The following is a 20,164-nucleotide window of genomic DNA, read 5'->3' as shown; positions in this document are numbered from 1 at the left end:
CAACAACCATTTATATGAAATTGAGTTTAACTTGCATGTGAATGAAATCTCATTTTCATAGGAAAGGATGGGCACCAAGACTCGCTTTGTGAAAGAGGTTAAAGGTAATTCGGGAATGATCCATTAGGTATGTAAAAAAGGTCCTTTGTTGCAATATTGTTTCCTTATTAGCAACGTCGTGTATGTTTGGTTTGAATTGTTTGGAACGTTTCTGTATTTTTTGAGCGTTGTTAGGGTTTTTGTGCGCTAACAATAACGGGTGAATCGAACCAGTCCCCATCTTTTTTCGGTATAGTGGATCAGGGAAAATAGCGCTAGCTGGATTGAGACTCCTACAGGTCAACGATACCCTTCTTATGTGAGTTGTACTGAAGTGTCTTTCCTCAGAGCACGACGTCGAACCACGCCACGCGCGCCTTTTATGATTGTGTTAACCGTACCCTTCCTGTAACAGAAATAATGAATTTCCCCTTCAGATTTTTTGCATTTTTCTATATCTTAATTCTGAGAATTTGATCGTACATCAAGACTTACCCGTGGTATAGCAGTACTCCTTTCCTCTTTCTGGAGATAAAGGATTCAAAATAAAGGACTGGTCTTGCTCCGCCTCGACACAGACGTCTCTCGTTGTGACCCGCAAAATGGGCGCGCTAAACAGGCGGCGCGAGACTATCAAGCAGCCTGGGCCCCTTTTTCTACGCAACGACGCCTGCAGACAAGTCAGTCATCTTGCTGATGCTTACTGGACCCCAAGCAAAAGTGGCTTAAATGCTCACGGTGGGAATTGGTGAATATTAAAGGGTAACACTCAAAACGTCTACCTCACAGATTTCCAATGATAACCAATATGATGTAAATAACTAGCCAAGAGCTATACTTGTATCATAACTTTGCTGGAGCTAATTTTCAGTGCTTACAGTAAAGATTTTAAAGTTGCCTCTCCCTATCCCCTTTAAGACTAATTTTGTTGCATAGTCAACAGTTTATATATCTCTTATTTACCACACAACAAGAATATATCCTAAAGTGACGAGAAGACCTAAAAGAAACTAGAAACTTATAGGTGTTGTGACGGGGGGAGAGAGAGATGGAAATAATGTGCCACTAGGTTTGTCTAGAGCTGTAGCTTTTTCTCATTCGATAAAATTCCGAGAGGAGGCCAAGGCCCAGTTCAGACGTCGTGCTTCTGCCGTGCCGACTAAATACAAAAGCACGGCAGAAGCACGGCCTGCGATCGATAAGCAATTAATTTGGACAAGCTCTGCCGTGCCACACGCGGCTCTGGTAGGGCTTCTGCCGCGCCAGACAAAATTCATAAATTATGTTAATGTATTTTGGAGAATTGCGCTTTCGCGGGGAGCTGACGTGGCCTCAGTAAGTACTGAATTTGGTACGACTCTGGCACGACGGCTGAATCAGAGTCGTGTTTTTGCCGTTGTACAGTCGAACCTAATTGAAATTAAGTTCGGCAAGGCAGAAGCACGACGTCTGAACTGGGCCTAAGGAATATCACGGCTCAGGCAAGGCTCAGTTATTAGGCTTTAATTCAAGAAGAAGAAGGAGGTGGGCAGAACACTTAAGAACGCTGCTCGATAGACCTCCACCAAGCGAGATGCCTGATATAGAAGCAGCCAACAAATCTTTACAGGTCAATGAGAACAGGCCAAGTAAAGCAGAGATCAGGAGAGCCATCCAGCATCTGAAAAATGGCAAAGCTGCAGGACCCGATGACATACCACCAGAAGCCATCCAGGACCTCGACAGAGATGCTCTACGAGCTGATGCTCTACGGATGACAGGAAAGAAGGCTACCTGATCAAACTACCAAAGAAGGGAGACTTAAGGGAATGTAAGACTTGGAGAGGCATCATGCTGTTATCAGCTGCCGAAAAGTCAGTGTTGAACAGAATAATCCTGGAGAGACTGAAAGTAGTAGTGGACAGACGACTGCGGGATGAGCAGGCTGGGTTTTGGTAGGAAAGGTCGTGTACAGATCACATTGCCACCTTGAGGATCATCTTGGAGCAGTCGCTCGAGTAGAACTCTCTCGTTTACAAAGGGGAGACAAAGGGGATGAGGATTAACACCACAAATTTAGACGGGCTAAGACTGGATAGGGAAGCTAGAAATCGGCGAAGTGGAAGACTGCCTACCTTGGCAGCAACATCAATATGGATGGCGGGTGTGATCGGGACATCCAACTGAGGATCTGGAAAGCGAGAACTGCTTTCACAATTCTGAGTCTAAAACGATATCCAGAAAGACGAAACTACGGATGTTAAACAACAACGTGAAATCCGTCCTCTTGTATGCACGGGTCAGAGACATGGAGAGTAACAAAAGCAACCTCCAACAAATTGCAGTCCTTTGTCAACAAATGCTTACGTTTTATTCTAATAAAATGCTTAAATTAGTTTACCCTGTGAGTGAGCACAGTCGCTTCGATCAGTTCCTGGTAAGTGGGGAAAGAGGAAGGTGACCTCTTCCCGACTTTACGAACCAATCGAACCGCCTCTGCTCGTAGGGTAAATTGGTTAAAACATATAGATATTAACAATATATAGATATATACAAGATACTGAATACAAGATAAAAGCTTGAAAATACAGGATAAAAACTCGAAAGCATATACAGGACAAAAACTCGAATGTATAAGATAAAAACTCGAATATAGAAGAGTAAAACTCGAAAATACAAGACAAAAGATCGAAAATACAAGACACAAAATCGAAAATACAAGATAAAAAAATCGAAGGAGACGAATCTCGCTCCATTTCTGTCCTTCTCAGCAAGATGACAAAGGGAGACTTGTAACTTTGGTTCTCAGTAAAGTTTTGGGTCACTATAAAAGGAAACATTTAACTTTACGCATGCTTATATTGCTGCTGGTAAAACCAAGGTGGACTGCGTACTACAAAGGGACTACCTTTACAAGTTAATGAACGAACTGATGCGGTTAAGACTGTTAAGATCGGATTTCGGGTGTGTGGACGACAAGGTCTGGACCGAGAAACTTGCAAAGCGGTTAGTTTATGTTTTAGTTAGTGGCGTTTTCATGACTACCCTTAAATTTGCAAAAGTTCAGGTGAAATGCGCGATTGTGGTTTAAAAAGTTAATCAGCCCCGAGATATACACCAATTGCGTTTTAATACAGAGCCCTTCGATGTGTTTCACCTTTTTTCCTCTTTCCCTCACCTACCCCTCCCCCTGCTTTTTCAGTTAAGATCCTGAAATCGCTGCATGTTCCAAATTCCTGCTGCTTTATTGTTCTTGAGCTTCCCAATAAACCCGTTTATGAACAAATTCGACTGCTTGGTTGATTCGTTTGGTCAAGGACTGCGTTTCTTTGAAGAGTTCAGTTTATCGCGAGAATTCTCGAAGGCATCGAGGGCGCTAATGGCTTCACGCTCGCGGGCACGAACCTCTGCGATCATTTCATCGGCTGCTTGGGAAACTTCTAGTTTAGCGGCGGCAAACTTAGCTTCGATCTCAGCAGCTTGTTCCTCGAGGTCACGTATCATATCCAGATAAGCTTTTTTCTTTTCCTTCAGCAACTCGACTCCCGCCATGATTTTGGCTCTCTCTTTGTCAGCTACCCTTTCAAGCAGATCCACATGATGGTTGTTGTGATTCGTGTTTATGCAAGTTCGACAAATACAACGCTGGCAGTCAAGGCAGTAAAAATTCGCTACTTCTTCCTCGTGATTCCGCTCAGAGCAAAAGGAATTCCGCCTTAGAAAAGCATCGTAGTCGTCTTCTCCAAATTGCTTCAATGACGTGACTTTGTGTCCTTCAAACGCAAAACTTCTTAGTCGTTCGTGTGCGTTCAAACAAACAGGGCACATAAATCTCACACAATCAAAACAATAGCTGGTCTCGGCGCTCGTTTTCTTGCAATTGCCACAGACGACTTCACTTCCATCGCCGCTTTGTAGAACAGCGGAAAGACTCAGCAAATTGTTGTGGAGAGCGCTGGTCGGCAAATGATCAAAACGATTTCCTTCAGGGACGGCAATTTCACACTCGCACTCGGGGCAGTGAAACTTTCCTCTTCTTTGGCTGGCTGCTGCGTGTTTCTCCAAGCACTCACAACAGAACGTATGGAGACACACAATGAGCTTCGGGTTGGTGTATGTGCCCTTACAAATCGGGCAAGTTGTGCGTTCTTTGAGGTCTGTCAAGAAAGACGCCATCGAAAACTGGAAGATTATACGAAAACGATAACGAAATCGACCAAGCACATCTGTTTGTTGTATTGTGTTTGCTATTCCGAGAAATTATATACTGAGTGATAAATCTTATGACAATGGTCTTATTTTTAGCAACCAACCAGCCAGTTCGACCCCTCTGACCCCTTGGATGTGCATACATTAATTAAAGGAGCCCAGTTCACGGTATTTTGATTTTTTTCCTTAATTGATGTACAAAGTCACCTTCAAAAATTGATTTTAATTTTAAAATCATCCTACGTCGTATCGGTCTCTGCTTTTGTAAAGATTCAAAACTAAAGTTTACTAAGGCGAACAACAGACGTTAGAGAGCACAAAGTCTCTGCGCTGATTACCGAAAACAGCATACATGCTATTCTTCGCTTGCACCTGACGTCATCTTTTTCTAAAATCCTAAACTAAAGGGCCACCAAAGTTTTTATCCTCATCAGGCATAAGAGGAGATGAATTTTGAATTTCAGAGTTATCAGTTATGGCGGTGTGTGATGCTACGAATACGTTTGTTGAAAAATATATTCTTATCTCGTGAGCTTGTCCAGAAGTTAAAGTAGTAGGAAAAGTGCTCACGTAAATGCTTGTTTGTTCAGTACAGATAATCAGTCGCCTAGATAGCCAAAGTAAGTTTCGGATGTTTAAAATATTGTCCGGCCGCCGTATTGATGTACCACGGAGGTAAAACAACATGGCGGCTCCATACTAGGCTCTGTAAATTACGAATACACTGTATCTGAAGTGTAGGAAAACGTACAGACTTATCTTTTTATTGCGTGACAGTACAATCCAAGATCAAGAATAGTTGTCAAACTCCGGCTGTCGTTATCATGGCAGCCATATTTCAAAATGTTCACCCTAATTTGACGTTTTAGTATGGATTCGGATTTTATGACATTTTCATTTTCAAACTCTTTACATTTCTTCCATCGTTATATTTTTCCTGTTCAGACTCAGTTGAAATACTTTTGAAATCCATGCCAAGATGACGGATCCAAGATGCGGACATTTTGAAATGTGTGACGTCACTTTAGCGTTCTCACCAAAGTAAAGAAGTTCGGATGCTCTACACATCATATACGTTTGACTGCTATTGAGTTAAAAACTTTTGGAGATAAACGATCATGAAGGGAGCACAGATCCGAAGTCGCCAATCAGGGCTCAAGAACAATGGGAAACCATAACAAACTGACTAGTGTTAAAAGTCGTTAGTAAAACAAATAGGAACACTAATTCTGGTAGACGCATCACGGCGTTTACAGTACTGCATGACAAACCTGAGAAATTTAGGCTAATTTTTCAAGATGTGCCATACATCATGACATGACAGATTTTGTAAACTGTGGAACTGGTCATTGTTTTCTCGGCTTTACTTTCCTCCAGTTCAAATGCTCAGTTTGAGTAGAAAGTATATGTTTAAATGGCACTTCGTCGTCGTTTAAACCTTTATACATGTTGAAAAAGTTTACCTCTTTTTCTACCATGTGTTTCTACGGGCTCCCCCAACATGGGTTCCCGCAGGTTCCCGCCCAAAGTGGAAGACCGTGGAAGACTAGTACCAAGAATCAACGTGCGTGCGCACACGTTTGTGAGAGTAACGCAAGGCGAAGTAGAGAAAAAAATGGCGGCGGTAATTTGAAGGTCGTTTATTTACGATGTTTTAGCAACGACTTATTTCTTGAAAACGCGCCGATCGCCTAGTAATGAATCATTCTAACTCGGCGACAGGTTACAGACCTTCAAGGCCCATGCTATGTCGGTACTACAATACGAATGGATACTGTTTTTATGGCGATCAATGCCAGTTTGTTCACGCGAAGCCTTCTTCCAACGATGGTCGCACGGGTTAGTATTTACGGTATACAAACAACGATCGAAAATTATTGCTTTTTTTCTCTGTACATATATTAGTACCTAACTCTAATGCACGTATATTTTTACGTTATTTAGAAATGTCATTGGATGAATTTTAAATCATTGTGGGTCAACGGTAGATTTCAATGGAGTTACTGTAGTTTCAACAACAAAACCAATATTGGATCGAGTTCGGTTTTGCAAATTCAAAATTGAAAACAAATTCGCTCCTTCTTTCAAGATGTCTATTAAAAACCAATAAAACAGACAGACAGGTAGTCGTTTGATATTTAAACAAGAATTGCAAAGTGTAGCATCATAATAATTATTAATAACAAGTCTACAAGGAATTTATGAACCGTTTATCACAGTATTTGCAGCTGGTTGTTTAGGAAAAGAGCCAACAATTCAAATGTTATTGGCCGAACAGAGACTTGCATAATGTAACATAAGCTTGTTTTAACAAGATGCTTTATGTGCATGATGCAGCTAATTAGCTCAAGACAGTACAACTACAGTACCAATTTACTTTTTTTGCATGATACAGTCTGAAAATGTTGTATAAATTTATCCCTATAAACGATGTACTAACACATTTTCGACATGATTATGCATTAATTTGTATCCTGTAGAGCAATTATGTAGATACCTGATGTCTTTGATTTCATTGAGTTTTTTCATCAAATTGTCGATTTTTCAACGAAATTGTCACCAACATTTCTATTATTATGTTGTGCAATAACATTATTATTAATTACAATAATTTCTATATTCAATTTTTCTGGGTCTGACAGATTTAATACTCATAACATAGGTCAATACTTTGACTGAAAGTGATTAATTCTTTGTAAATCATAACTACAGTGTCCTAGATTGTTGTTTGATCAATAGTATTGATTTTGTCGAAAACACCCTTACAGAGGCTCAGTGTTGATAGGTTTTGACAAAACAATGAGTGGGTGTGGTTGAAGGCAAGGACAAATTCTGTGTATGACTTACATGTACATTTAAGTCGTAAAATTTCCAAGTATCCTACAGTAAAGAGCAGTGCTTTCAGTTAGTTTGACAATACAACTAATTTTATATGAGAAAACTAAAATCAAATGTTAGGTAGATCGGGGTGAAATCAAATCCCAGGTACTTATACTCACAGAGATATGACTCTAGGCAGTCTAGCAAACACCATCTGGCCCCACACACATCAACAATTCATTTAGAAATTTACAATTCATAGTATTCACCATCTGAAGACATATTCATAAAGCATGGTTTTCACTAACGACGTAAGCACAAGCGCAAACTCAATAATTCTTATTTGTGAAAACGGCATTGATGCAAGCATAAGCACAAGTGCAAGCACAAGCACAAGAATTGAAATTTTTCCTTTTCTTGTGCTTGTGCTTATGCTTGCATTTGTGCTGCAACAAGTGAAAACAAAATACCACTCGGATGATTTTGCTTGTGCTTGTGTTTGCATCAAATTTTGCTTTCACTTTGGTCATCCCTATTGCTTGCGTTTGTGTTTGGCCTTGCGCTTGTGTTTGCATCGCTAGTGAAAACCAGGCTTAACTTTCCACAATTGAAATAAATCTTAATACTTAGATTGTACATATGTGATAACATAGATAAAATATATGGCTCTCTGTCATTCGTGAACATGGACATTCTGCATATGCAACATGACCTCAAGCTAAATATTTTTCTTTGATATATGGCTAGCTCTGTGCGGGGGCAAGATGAACCAAATCTTACACTGCGATTGGCTAGCTGAGTGGGCAAGATGGAGCTATCTTGCCTGCTTATAAGAGCCTACCTGTCGTGTCCCGCAAGAAATATTTACCCGAAAGTGATATAATAACTCATTTATTGACCAAGCTTGTTTGCTCAAGACGACTGGATATTGGCTTTGCTCTTTTTTACAAGTTCATGGACCTCAGCTCCGTCTCGGTCCATAGCCACACATATAAAGAACTTGGCCAATATTCAGTCATCTTGACCTCACGCTTAGTCAATAACCCATATATCTTGCCCTCCCAGTCAGCAGATCAGCTTACAATGAATCTTACCTATTTTTCTTTCTCATAGCTGGAGATAAGAGCTTCACTATTGGGGCTCCAAACAGTGTGAACTCATTTCATCGGAGCTCATCCACACCAGTGTTCCCCTCACCTGCCAATGGACCACCTATCAATAATGGTCCTCCTATCAATAATGCCCCACCCATCAATAATGGCCCCCTTGGGCCAAAAGGGCTCAGAGGTGGAGGTTTCAAGAGTAATACCACTGTTTCTGATAACTATGTCAGTAATATGGCACAGATATCAATATCCACAAATAAGGTATGTATGGTGTGGCTCTGCTCTATAAAGAATACCTGAACCTTCAGAACCCCCCACCATCCCTCTTTACAAGTGGCCCCACTAACAATCCCTTCTTCTACTCCCTCAATTCTTTAAGTCTTTTCACTGTGTGAGGAACTGCCATTGTGTTATTTGGCAATTTTAAATGTTGTTGAATTTGTTTTCTCAATCATCCAATCAGAAAGTGTTGGCTTTGGAGGTCTTACAGTGTACCATGGCAGGAGTTTTATTAAGGGCCAGGCAGTGGTGGATCTAGGGGAGCGGGCCCCCCTTATTTTGGGTGAAAAAAGAAGAAATGACTGAAGGAAGAAAAGCCGGCAGGGCAAGTAAAACAAAACTGGACCCCTCCCCCCCTCAGCTCAAAGTCTGGATCTGCTACTGCCAGGCACCGGGCAAATTGACCGGCTGTGAGGAAGATTTTGCCCACCTGGTCTGACCATCTAGAATAAAGTTTTTCTTATAAAGAAGTTCAGTTTAAAAAGTTTTGCCCGCCTGTGAAAACCAGTTGCCCTCTTGCTGAAAATGTTAATGAAACCCCTGCCATGTGACACGTAACATGAGGACTAACTATTGGATGGTCAAAAATCAAATATACATGTACATTACTACTGATTTTCAATGTACATATTGTTGGGCAAGAACTCTTGTTAGGTATTAAATGAGAAAAATGAAAAGAAATAATTATTGTTGTTACTGATTTGACTGACAAGTGAAGCACTTGATCACTGGTTTGATAAAGATTTATAAATCTTCTTGGAAGCAAATTCAAAAGGCTACGTTGTGTAATGTTTCAAACCTTAGCCCTTTGTCAAAGCAAAGTATTAGGCATGAGTTTTCTTCCGATGTGTATCACTATGTTTAAGGATTCCTTTGTTTCTTTGTTTTACAGATGCCTCCAGGATCTCTTGGTGGGCATCCATCTCCTCTCTCACCTTCAAAGAAGGCATTTGCATCATCCTTAGCTCCGGGTGGACCAGTGTCTCCTTTACATTCTCCCAACAAACCGTCTCTTGGATCCCCAAAACCACAACACAACCCAGTCACGTCACAAGCATTTGAATTTCTTCCATCGGCCGCAGTGAGTGATTTAGTTTGAAGTGTTTAAAAAGTGATTTCAGCTTTTTCATTAAGGACCGGACGTCAGGCAAATTGATTAGCTGTGAGGACACTTTTGCCCGCCTGCTTTGACCATCTAAACAAAAGTCTTTCATATAAAGATGTCCAGTTCTTGAAAACATTTTGCCTGCCTGTGAAAACTAGTTACCTTCCAGCTGAAAACTTAATGAATCCCACTTTTCTTCACAATTAATAAAAATTATTCATGTAAAAAACTACCTTCATCAGATTCATTTATATTTAAGCAAGAAAGAAAGCATTAATTAATAGTGGAGCTCTGGCGGTCCGAAGGGCCGCCAAGCGGAGCCCCATACTCATATAGGAAAGAAAAGGAAACCCATGAGTTGATTTTCTCATGGTTATCATGGCTAGCGGTATTGCTCGTGGACGCGTACACACGACGGCGATGACGACGACAGAGTCGCGCAACAGGTTGCGTAATAGGTTGACAGAGATGCAGCCTTGGTCTACCGTGTACTTCTTTGATATTGGACATCCAAATTATGATCTATTGACACCTATCAAAACAAGGTATCCGCTGACCAGTATCACGTGACCATATCGCGGGCTCAAGTTTAAAGCTCATCGAGGTCGAGTGTTTTTTTTACAGTTGACCACTGACCAAGTACTGGTTTTTCGATTGGATTGCAGGCTCATGCCAGGTTAACTTGTTGAAAACAGGGCAGGATTAACGCTAACCCAGGATTAAAAGTTAACCGAATTATAACTTTTTCTTCTATACAAATGTTTTTGGCTGCTTTGTTTTGTGTATATAGTGATTATTAAAACTCAAAACAGAAGGCTAAACAATATACAGAAAACCTCAACGCAAAGTTACAAAACTCTAATCAAAATTCTACCTTTTCCTGGGTTAGCTTAATTTGGCTCTGAACAACCCAGCCCAGGAGCTATGCTTTTAGGCTGGCCGAAATCTATATATTAGGAAATCTGCTCAACTGATGAAGAATTCAGAGCTATATAAAATTTGCCCTGTCATCCAGAAATGTCTGCTTAATTCTCTCAGCTCGAATAGACATTAATTTTTACAAGATTTACAGGTATACTTACATGTACATGTAAGACAAACCATGCAGTTGAATGTGTTTATAATTACAGAACTGATGTCTACTTCATGTCTTTTTTACTTCAGCTACTTAAACATTTATCTTCACATGGAGTCTGTTAATTACATTATTGCCCCTGGAGTCATTTTGTGTAATATTTTGTATGTAACTAAAGGCTTTTTTTTGCTAGTTCAAAGACAAGCTGCATAGTAGTCACTGCGATGTTTAGTCTTTAGTGTTTAGTGTTAGGTCTACACTCATTGTCTGGTTCTTTCACATACTTCTTAGAATCAGAGTCTGCCCCAGGTCCCAATGCACAGTCAAGCTCAGGTCCCTGCTCCTCAGCAGATGGAATCTATTGGTGGAACAACTTACTTTTACACTCAACAAGCACAACAACAGCCTGCTGTGGTGAGAGTTTCATCAGTTTAACAGATTGAAAACAAATTAGTTTAGTGTCCTCTGCATTCACCTTTTATTGCTTCGCATCATATTATTAAACAAATTGTCTCGGTACAATAATTCAATAAATTTATTTACTATGTTCAGCAGAATCAATAGTTCTTAGCCACTCTTAACATGTACATGAGTAAAGCTATGCAATGCAAAATAGGTTTTAAGTTCACATGATAAGAAAAAAGCACTCATTATGATTCATGTTCAGTTAGTCTTAGCTACTTGCAATGTGTTGTAGAAAATATCCAGGCCCAGGTTTTGAAATTAGGACTCACTGTTCGCCAATGTGACCAAAAATCTAGTATTGGTGACCAGATATTAAGAACTGGTTGCCTGTAGGTGACTCACCTTTTCTTATATTGTCTACCTTTCAACCTCAAAGGAAAATTGACCTTACTTGTAAATGAAAGATACAATTTATGCAAATACAACTGTAGATAAATACCAGTAACAAAACAAACCTGCGATTCTTCAATTGCCGACTGGATCCCCATGCCAGATTGAGGCTCCTTTCAATTTCATGCATTTATATGTGTAATTTGATATTTATTTATTTATTTATTTATTCATCTATTTATTTATTTTCTATGATGTTTTCTCTTCCAGCTGTTTCCTTCGTACCAGGCATACATTTCCGAACCCTCTCACCTTGCTCATCTCCACAGCAGTCAAACACGTAACAATGCGTTCTCTATGTCGGCTCAGATTCGACAGGTATAAAGGTTCAGTCATGATGAGTTATAAATATTTATACATAACTTTGAGATATAATGTGCTTTTTATTGTACGTGCTCTTTCTTTTCCTAGGAGCTTATCCACCAACATACACTGAGTATGGCGCAGCTGGACCCAGATAATCAAAGTAAGGATATTTGCATTCTTAAAAACAGATAGACTTGTCACAAGTTGATCTTTGAGTGATGAAGCCCCAAGCATGAGTGACGAACAACGAAAACTGCGAAACCGACAGACCAGAGAAATACATGTACTGAAGGGCCTAAGGGACATAAATTTTTAACCCCCTTACCAAATACACTCTTTCCCCCTCCCCTCCCCTCCTACACACACCCACCCCCATTTTTTTCAAGCAAGAAGTCGACCATGTTCATTTGGCCCTTCCTCACTCCTGTGTTTAAAACAGCAGCTCTAATCTCTTAAGTCTCTCACTACATTACACTCTCAGAGTTTGTCAGCATGATTGAAAGCGAGCCAGGAAAATAAGTTTTAACAAGTCCTTAACATGGTTTATGAGAGTACATGTAGGCTTGGAGAGATTTAAAACTGCTATCTTGTACATGTTTCTGCAAATTAACTGGAGTTCATTTTGTCTTGAATCACTTCCTCAGCTGTACCACAAGAAGTAGATAGCTATCACAGCTTATGTCCCATAGAACCACTGGACACTCCAACAGATCAGGTATTTGTAAACAATGCAGCGCAGACCTTTCCTGAATTGGGTCTGAATCTCAAACTGCATGAAGGTGATACGATTCCTGGTTCACGTACTTTCCTCTCTACAGTACTTTTAAACTGTCCAGTTTATACTTGATAAGGAGCCCTGAAAGCAAATGGCTGGAATGAATAATATACTGATTGAAAACTGTTGGTCCCTGCATGCAATGGGGCATCTCAAAAATGGTAGCGCCTTCTGAAAAAGTGGAATTTGCATGGGAATCTCTCATCTTCTGAAACTTGAAATGTGATAACGTTTCATCCAAACACCGTGATATAAACAGCAAGTCCTTTCCTACTATTACTAACTATCACTGCTAAGTTTTTTTTCTTTCCGAATCGCTAACGTTTACATTACTTGCAAACAATTTTGGACGATTTTACTTTCGGACGATTTTAACTTCGAACAAAAAAAAGTGTCCGAAAATAGAACCGTTCGAAATTTTAAGCGTCCGAAATATTCACAGTACAGTATTAAACTTTTAAATAGCGCCAAAGCTCTTAGTTTTCTTTAGAGGGAACTCTAGTTTATACATGCCTTGAGATAGGTAATGACTTGGTAGAATATGTGTTATTTTCTCGTCGGTGCATCTGTAAAACCATAAGCGTGCAGTAAAACTATCATTTTCATAGATGCTGTTTCAGTCTAACTTGTGTTTTGTGGACGTAAATTTACTTTAGCTATGTTTCAGCAAAGTGTCCAAAATTTGTCCGAAATGAGATGAAAAATGTCCGAAAATTAAACGTCCAAAATAAAACGTCCGAATTTTTTTTTGCAAGTAATGTATTTCCTGTTTTCTTATCCTTTAGGCACAAAGGACATTCGGTTATATGACAACTTGTTACAAAGCCACAAATTCGAAAGATAGTCTTGTCTACATACTTCGAAGAATACACGGTAAGTGGACTGGGTCAGTGATGAACACGATCAGTCGGTTTGTTTTCTCGTCTTCTTTTCTTCACCGTTTTTTTTTCCTTGTTTTTCAGCTTTTCGACTTGTGAATGCCAAATCCATGTTTCTTGTCGATCAGTGGAAAAAAATCAGCCACTCAAACCTCGTCAGTCTTAGAGAGGTTTTCACGACCAAATCATTTGGAGACAACTGTAAGTCATGTTCCTTTTCTCCCTCTGAGCTTCTTGCTTTTCTTGGATAGAGAACAAGAATGTTAATTCTATTTTATTACAACCATTGCCTCTAGTCTTGCGAGTAACACCGACTGAAATTAAAAATTCGCAAAGGAAGAAAAAATTAACCAACAATGAGCATTGACTCTATCTCAGGCCCCGTCCCACACTACGCCGAAGAAATTTGAAAACGCAGCTTTGTCATACACTAAAATGTCATACTTGCTTACGGTTAGGCTCACCGTCCACACTAATCCGTCACGAAAACGGAGCTTTACAAAAGCGTTCTTCAAACCGGAGGAATTTGAAAACGCCGGCTTTGCGTTTTAGTGTCGACGGAAAACATTTTGAAAACGGAGCTTTTCGAAAACCATGGTGTCACGATAATCTCTGATGTGATTTCTCTGCCCGGGTTTTCCTCAAACACAAATCCAAAATGACCAGTGATTGTTGCGTTTTAAATTTCGCCGGCGTAGTGTGGACGAAAAACATTTGATGCGTTTTCAGAGTGAAACCTCCGTTTTCAAATTTCTCCGGCGTAGTGTGGAGAGGGCCTCAAACACAACTACAGTACATCCCTAGAATTTGATCAACGTTACCTAATGGGAATCTTCCTCGCCTTCTTCGTCTCACAGCGCTCGTCTTTGTTTACGACTATCATCCTGGAGCGGAAACGCTTCTTATGAGGCACTTCTCGGGTCCTGATTCCACTCTCGCTGTGGGCCCCGATGGTACGTTATTGTTTCCCTCGAATCCCCGCGCCGGCGGAATCTCGAACAGGCACAGACCTGGCGGGCACCGAAGTCCAATGCCCGAGAGATTGATCTGGAGCTACATTATCCAGCTGTCCTCGGCACTGAGAACGGTACACGCATCTGGCTTGGCTTGTAGAGTGATCGATCCTTCCAAGATTTTATTAATTGGAAACTCAAGGTGAGCATTTGTTTGTAAACCCGTTTCACGAGGAAGACGAGTGGAGCCCAAGCTGGGGTTGCTGTGTCATGTTCTCAGGGAAGACACCTTACCCCTCGCAATGTCTCTCTCCCTGGGTGTGGTCATGCCCCCGATCCACTATGGACCTATGGCACCACGCTGAATATCTTTTGTTTTGTGGTTTTATTCACAGACTCAGAATAAACGGCTGTGGTATATTTGATGTTCTCAGTTTCGACGCCAGTAACAGTCCAAACGCTATGATTCCTCATTTTCAGGTAAATCTACTAGCCGGTATGGTAGAAACTTATAGCTTCGGTTAAGGGTAGATGTTTTTTAATCTATTGGTTGAATTGAAGTCAAAGGTTGCATAAGAAAAGGTTTCAATTTACCGTCGCTGGTATTATGCGTTTGTTTTGAGGTTTCTCATTCATCGAGCCCCCTTGATTGGTTCAAAAACCTCGATTGACCTACTCTATCCGATCAGAGCAAACATGGCGTCTCATCAGCCAATCAGGAGTATTTCTGAAACAATCGCGACTTGGCTTACGCGTGAGTTTTCCCGCGCTTGCTGCAGGTCACATGTTACTGCGTCGAGTTTTGATTGGCTCATTACCTTGTTTGAGTCTTTAGTGGAATCCATGTATGTCTAACTCTTTTGAGCAGTCTCGTTCAAGAGCACTGACTTAAAATTTCTCTTGTTGTTTATGTTTTTCACCGTTTCTCTTGTAGCAAGAGGATCTCACTTCGCTTGGTAAGCTGATCCTTGCCTTGGCATGTTATTCTCTCCAAGCCGTTCAGCGAGAACATATTCAGCAGTCACTGGAATACATGGCTATGAACTACTCGTCAGATCTTAAAAATCTTATCATGTAAGTTGCATGTATTCTTGGCGTAGTGTGAATGGAAAACATTTGATGGGTTTTCAAATTCACCCGGTGTAGCGTGGCAAGGGCGTAGCCAGAGAGGGTCCTGGGGTGCCCGTGATCCCCCTTTTGTAAGCCTGTTTTAAGCAAACAATCAACAACAGGTGGCGCAAACGACATGACGATCTGGTGAGTACCCTCATTTTGACACAGTGTGACCCCCCTTTGGAAAATCCTGGCTACGCCCCTGCGTGGACGGGGCCTTTCTTGCCAGCAGTCCTCGGCCACCGCACGTGAAGAGGAGGAATGGCACCATGGCAGTTTGAAAGGAGAAAATAATTTTACGGTACTTTCTGTCACTGTAAACTGATTTGCGTTCTTGTGTAGTTTTAACCAATCTTTTTCTGTTTTTTTTTTTTATTATTATTTTTTATTATTTTATTTTATTTGTTTTTAGCTATCTTTTAAGTAGTCCTCTCCCATCGCATATGAAGAGTGTGAATGACATCATGCCGATGATTGGCGCCAGATTCTACACGCAACTGGACGCCGCCCAAGTCAAGTGCGATGTTTTGGAGGGTGAATTGGCCAAGGTAATACTTATTACCCCACACAACTCTTAGAAAATTTTTCGGCAATCTTTGGGTGGTCTTTGGTAGACTCCGGATGCCTTCGGGTAATCTTCGGAAAAGTTTCACAGATTAACCTGCCTTTATCAACTTCAAGTTGATAACTCTTCGGAAGACCTCGGAAACTGCTCGCTCTCTTCGGGTTTCAACGGACTAACGTGGAAACGTAATTTTTAGCAAGCCTAAAAAATTGAGCATTTTTCAATTGTGTTATTCAAAATAAACATACAAAAAATTCCTTGTAATAGTCATGTCTGATCTTTTTATCATTTCTGAAAGGTGAACAACTGCAAATTTGAGGTTTTTTTCCCTTTGATTTAGGAAATGGAAAATGGCCGTCTTTTTAGAGTCCTCTGCAAGATGGGAACAATCAACGAACGACCTGAGTAGCTAAGCTTTTTGTTTTGTTATTTGCTAAACAGATTTGAAACTTTTTGAGACGTGTACACTGTTAGCTAAGGAATGCTACCGGGTGGCTTCTGACTCATTGCCACTCCTTTGTAGGTTCAGCATGGATCCAAGTTGGTCGGAGACTGGTGACCGATATCTGCTGAAGTTGTTCAGGGACTATCTGTTCCATCAAGTGACGGAGAATGGAGCACCATGGGTAGACCTAGCTCATATTGTTGCCTGCCTAAACAAGGTGAAGCACGCAGTTGATCAGTTTTAAAGTAATATATCAAACACGAAAGACCGTTTGACTACATTTCCAAACACCGAGAAGAGAGTTGAAAATACGACGCCTAGCGGAGTATTTTTGGTGAACTTTGAGGTGCCGGATAATGTGGTCAAACACTGTCTTGAGTGTTTGATATATCATCTCAATCGAAACTAAAACTAAGGAGAGAACGGAGAAATAATATCGTAAAAATCTATACTAATTGAGATCAGATATCCAAACACCGTCAAGGTCGTGATTTCCTTTCTTCAACCTTGATGAATTATTAATGAGTTTGAAAATGTAATGTACTATTTTTCTTTGTTGCTTTTCACTTTCTAGCTGGAAGCAGGCACGTCCGAGAAGGTGTGTCTCGTGTCCCGAGATGAACAGTCTGTGTTAGTGGTGTCGTATCGCGATTTGAAGAACTGCTTCGAAGGTGCCTTCAGTGAAATTCTGTCGGCCTCTCTGACGTAAAAACAGCACTAATGTAACTATAGATGATAAAGATTCTAACATAAGCAAAATAGCAAAGTACACTGAAAAATAGCCTGCGTGATCCACGCAAGTATCCTCGCGCGAAATTCTCGCGCCAAGCGTGCACGTGTCAGGAGTATAAAATAGATTTTTTTCATGCGTATTAAGCGGGCTATTTTTCACGCGGAAATAGATACTTGATATAGTAATGCATGAATTGTTTAATCTGCTGTAGACATTGTTCTTTTGCTAATGATCCCTAAATTCGGGTGGGTCTTTGAACCGAGAGGCCAGTGAAAACTGTCTTTCGCGTCTTCACCCGTCAACCACCCCGCCTTCTCTTATACTCGAACCAGTACTCCTCTTTCTCTGCGAATGACTCATCCCCAGTCCTCCAGCGATTCTTATGAGGAAATTGTCAAGTCTTACAATTTTCTCCTATGAGAGGAGTGCTGATGGATTCAGCGGCTACAACCGGCTTGAACGTAGTTCTGATTAGGAAATTATTGCGCAGCAAGCTTAGATAAGCGTCACGTTTTGTCTCACAATCATTGTAATGTTTGTCTTTGTTCGAGACAAGCCTTCCCGTCGTCAGCGTGAATTAGCAAGACTATCATTATTTCAGTTTACTTTCAACGTAGAATGGTATTTTTGCAAAAAGCGTCGTCTTCGTTATTCATAAAACAAAAGTTTCTAGGTACTGCTGCCACTCGAACATAAATCAAACTCACGCAGTTTCTGAATTCTCAAAAGGTATTACCATCTTATCTCTCCATAATGTCAAATCATAATATCATGGGTGACAAATTGCTCCTTAATTTTGGCGCGAATTTTCAGCGTTGATGTCTAATTTCACATGTGAAATTACAAAATTGCCATGGCAACGTTTGGCGCGATATTTCTCGTTATGTACATTAAACAATTTAAAAACCACGATTGTGAGTGTTATTTGTCACCCATGATATTGAATGGTAATCAAATAGTATACTCGTGAAATTAAGTAAAAATTTCACTTGGGTCTTGTCAAAATTCAAATAATTTCTCTGGCCGAAAGGTTCGGGAATTTATTAGAATTTTGGCAAAACGCCCGTGAAATTATTTCCTAATTTCACTCGTCAGCATTTGATTACTCATACTAATATGGCGCACTAGTCATCAGAATACTAAAAGAAACCGTTACTCAAAGAAATTTATGGAGAAAAGTCAAGAGAATTTGTATATCGACGATTGAGATCCAAATCAGTGTACAATATTAATTAATAACAAGAACTTCATTTACCAAATCCAACAACGTTATAAATATCATTTGGGATGTAAGAAAGTTTAGAACAGTACAGTTAAGGGTGACGGAATGTAATAGGACGGACTTTGAATAATATTCCTCGGCAAAAAAGGTAGAATCAAGGAGTGACAAGCCATGTTCATGTAAATAGCATGTTTATTCAAACAAACGCGCTAACAGCAACCACAACAACAAATTGAAAAAACTATTGAGCACTCTTTTTTTGGCTTTGTCACGCAATCGTGTTCGTTGGAATCGAAAGATTGCGTGACAGGTTAGCAGAACTCGGTCATTCTGAAGCTAACTTAAACGGTACAAGTTTGTTGTGTGTAACTTTAGCCGCTGCTTACATCACGCAAAAATCGCATATAATTTTCATCATTATGATGTGAAGCTAGGTTATCTAGGGGTATTAAAGTATGTTTCAGTGTTTAAAAATCTTATGTTTCTTTTTCGTGTTGTGAACTACAATCGTAAACAATTTGTAGGTTTGATTTCAACGCAGCAAACTTGTACCATCCTTATCGGCACTTACAAGCTCATTTGGTGTGTAAATAGACAGAGTTTTTTTAACTTCCAGTTTATATTCAAACTTAAGATTTTAACTAGAAGTTCCGATACACGTGGGGGCTGTCCTCGTCTGACAGTTCTTGCGCTCACCAAGAAATAACTTGCGGTTTTCTTAGTTCGGTAGAACTAAAACGAGTGATAATGTTCAGTGAAGACGGTGGTGTATTTTGATCTTATGAGATTCTCCCGTAAAGTTCCATGGCTATGAGGACACAAATTTACATTCTGTACGCGAAACATGCGAAAAGAGTCGTCCTTTTATAGCGGAACTTCTTGTTTTAACATATGACGGAGCCACTTTGTTTTACAAGATTTTGTCTACGGAGTAGTGTTCCAATGACGAGATATCATCGTTGGGCAAACGCGTTAAGTCTATTATGGTTTCTTATTGGCCAAATCGAAAGCTTTGTTTTGATGGTTGGAAAATGTTGTAGGTGTTTCTTGACCAATCAAATGACAGCGTGATGTCATAGGAAAGAGTTAGTCAGTAAGAAGCAGTGTGCGGAAATGAAATAGCAACCAGGTACCCGGATGGACTGTTCCAAGGGTCACGTGTTATTTCACATGAAAATGAGTCTTGTTCAAAGTGGACTCCTTTCTGTTTTTGTTTCTTTCAAAGCAACAAGTTATAAACATTCCTGTTCTCGGCGTTGTAAAGTTTCCTTGTAAATAACTATTCAGAGGTCAGCAGAGTCTGAGAGATACATTCTTGGTATTTCTTTCAAGTGTCTTCTCGTTAAAGTAAAAACACAAGACATAATATGTATAAAGTATAGAAGTCTATCTTGTAGATACTGTGTAATTGTACAGCGACGTTTTCCAATACACTAAACGTATTTTTCAATATTTATAGTTAAAGGAAGATTAGCTAAGGTTTTTAATGAATTATTTTCAAAGTCAAATATTTAGCTCCTTTTCTAAAGGACTTCCAAAGAAATTCGATATTTATGCTATCGAGTTTGCACCAGTCGGACTGATATACCTACTATCGAGAATTCTAGATACGAGGCAAAGTAAGATTTATTCGAGATATTATTATGAAAATGAAAAGTCTTCAATAAACAATTGTTTGAATGTTAGAAATGTAGTTGCGATTTATTT

General features: G+C 40.0%; 2 protein-coding genes and 1 pseudogene across 3 annotated transcripts in view; 1 reads left to right on the top strand and 2 right to left on the bottom strand.

Moving 5' to 3' along the window:
• LOC145498415 (uncharacterized) overlaps positions 1-20,164 on the bottom strand; it is a 229,661-nt pseudogene that overhangs the window by 101,038 nt on the left and 108,459 nt on the right. The window lies entirely within an intron of this gene.
• On the bottom strand, positions 2,427-4,569 carry LOC145498395 (protein PML-like). Its single transcript, XM_081478324.1, has one exon. It carries the CDS (start codon positions 4,192-4,194, stop codon positions 3,331-3,333), a length of 864 nt encoding a protein of 287 aa, XP_081334450.1. The 5' UTR covers positions 4,195-4,569; the 3' UTR covers positions 2,427-3,330.
• Positions 5,834-20,146, top strand: LOC145498356 (PAN2-PAN3 deadenylation complex subunit pan3-like). The gene is made up of 16 exons (XM_081478279.1): positions 5,834-6,066; positions 8,161-8,414; positions 9,325-9,513; positions 10,904-11,026; positions 11,678-11,785; positions 11,879-11,933; positions 12,418-12,488; positions 13,334-13,421; positions 13,511-13,627; positions 14,284-14,581; positions 14,775-14,859; positions 15,314-15,453; positions 15,905-16,040; positions 16,398-16,462; positions 16,581-16,719; positions 17,077-20,146. The coding sequence occupies exons 1-16, from the start codon at positions 5,925-5,927 to the stop codon at positions 17,209-17,211; spliced, it is 2,145 nt and encodes a 714-aa protein (XP_081334405.1). The 5' UTR covers positions 5,834-5,924; the 3' UTR covers positions 17,212-20,146.

The sequence above is a fragment of the Orbicella franksi genome, chromosome 9 (assembly GCF_964199315.1).
Source record: "Orbicella franksi chromosome 9, jaOrbFran1.1, whole genome shotgun sequence".
Classification (NCBI taxonomy): Eukaryota; Metazoa; Cnidaria; class Anthozoa; order Scleractinia; family Merulinidae; genus Orbicella; species Orbicella franksi.
The sequence above is the reverse complement of the archived record's forward strand: the minus strand, read 5'-3'. Positions and strand labels throughout refer to the sequence as shown.

Bases quoted from the DNA above. Each gene is read 5' to 3' on its own strand.
- LOC145498356 (XM_081478279.1), top strand. From the start codon at position 5,925: ATGAATCATTCTAACTCGGCGACAGGTTACAGACCTTCAAGGCCCATG. The intron at 13,628-14,283 runs GTAAGTCATGTT...TTCGTCTCACAG, and splicing joins CAAATCATTTGGAGACAACT to CGCTCGTCTTTGTTTACGAC. The intron at 14,582-14,774 runs GTGAGCATTTGT...TTTTATTCACAG, and splicing joins TTATTAATTGGAAACTCAAG to ACTCAGAATAAACGGCTGTG.
- LOC145498395 (XM_081478324.1), bottom strand. From the start codon at position 4,194: ATGGCGTCTTTCTTGACAGACCTCAAAGAACGCACAACTTGCCCGATT.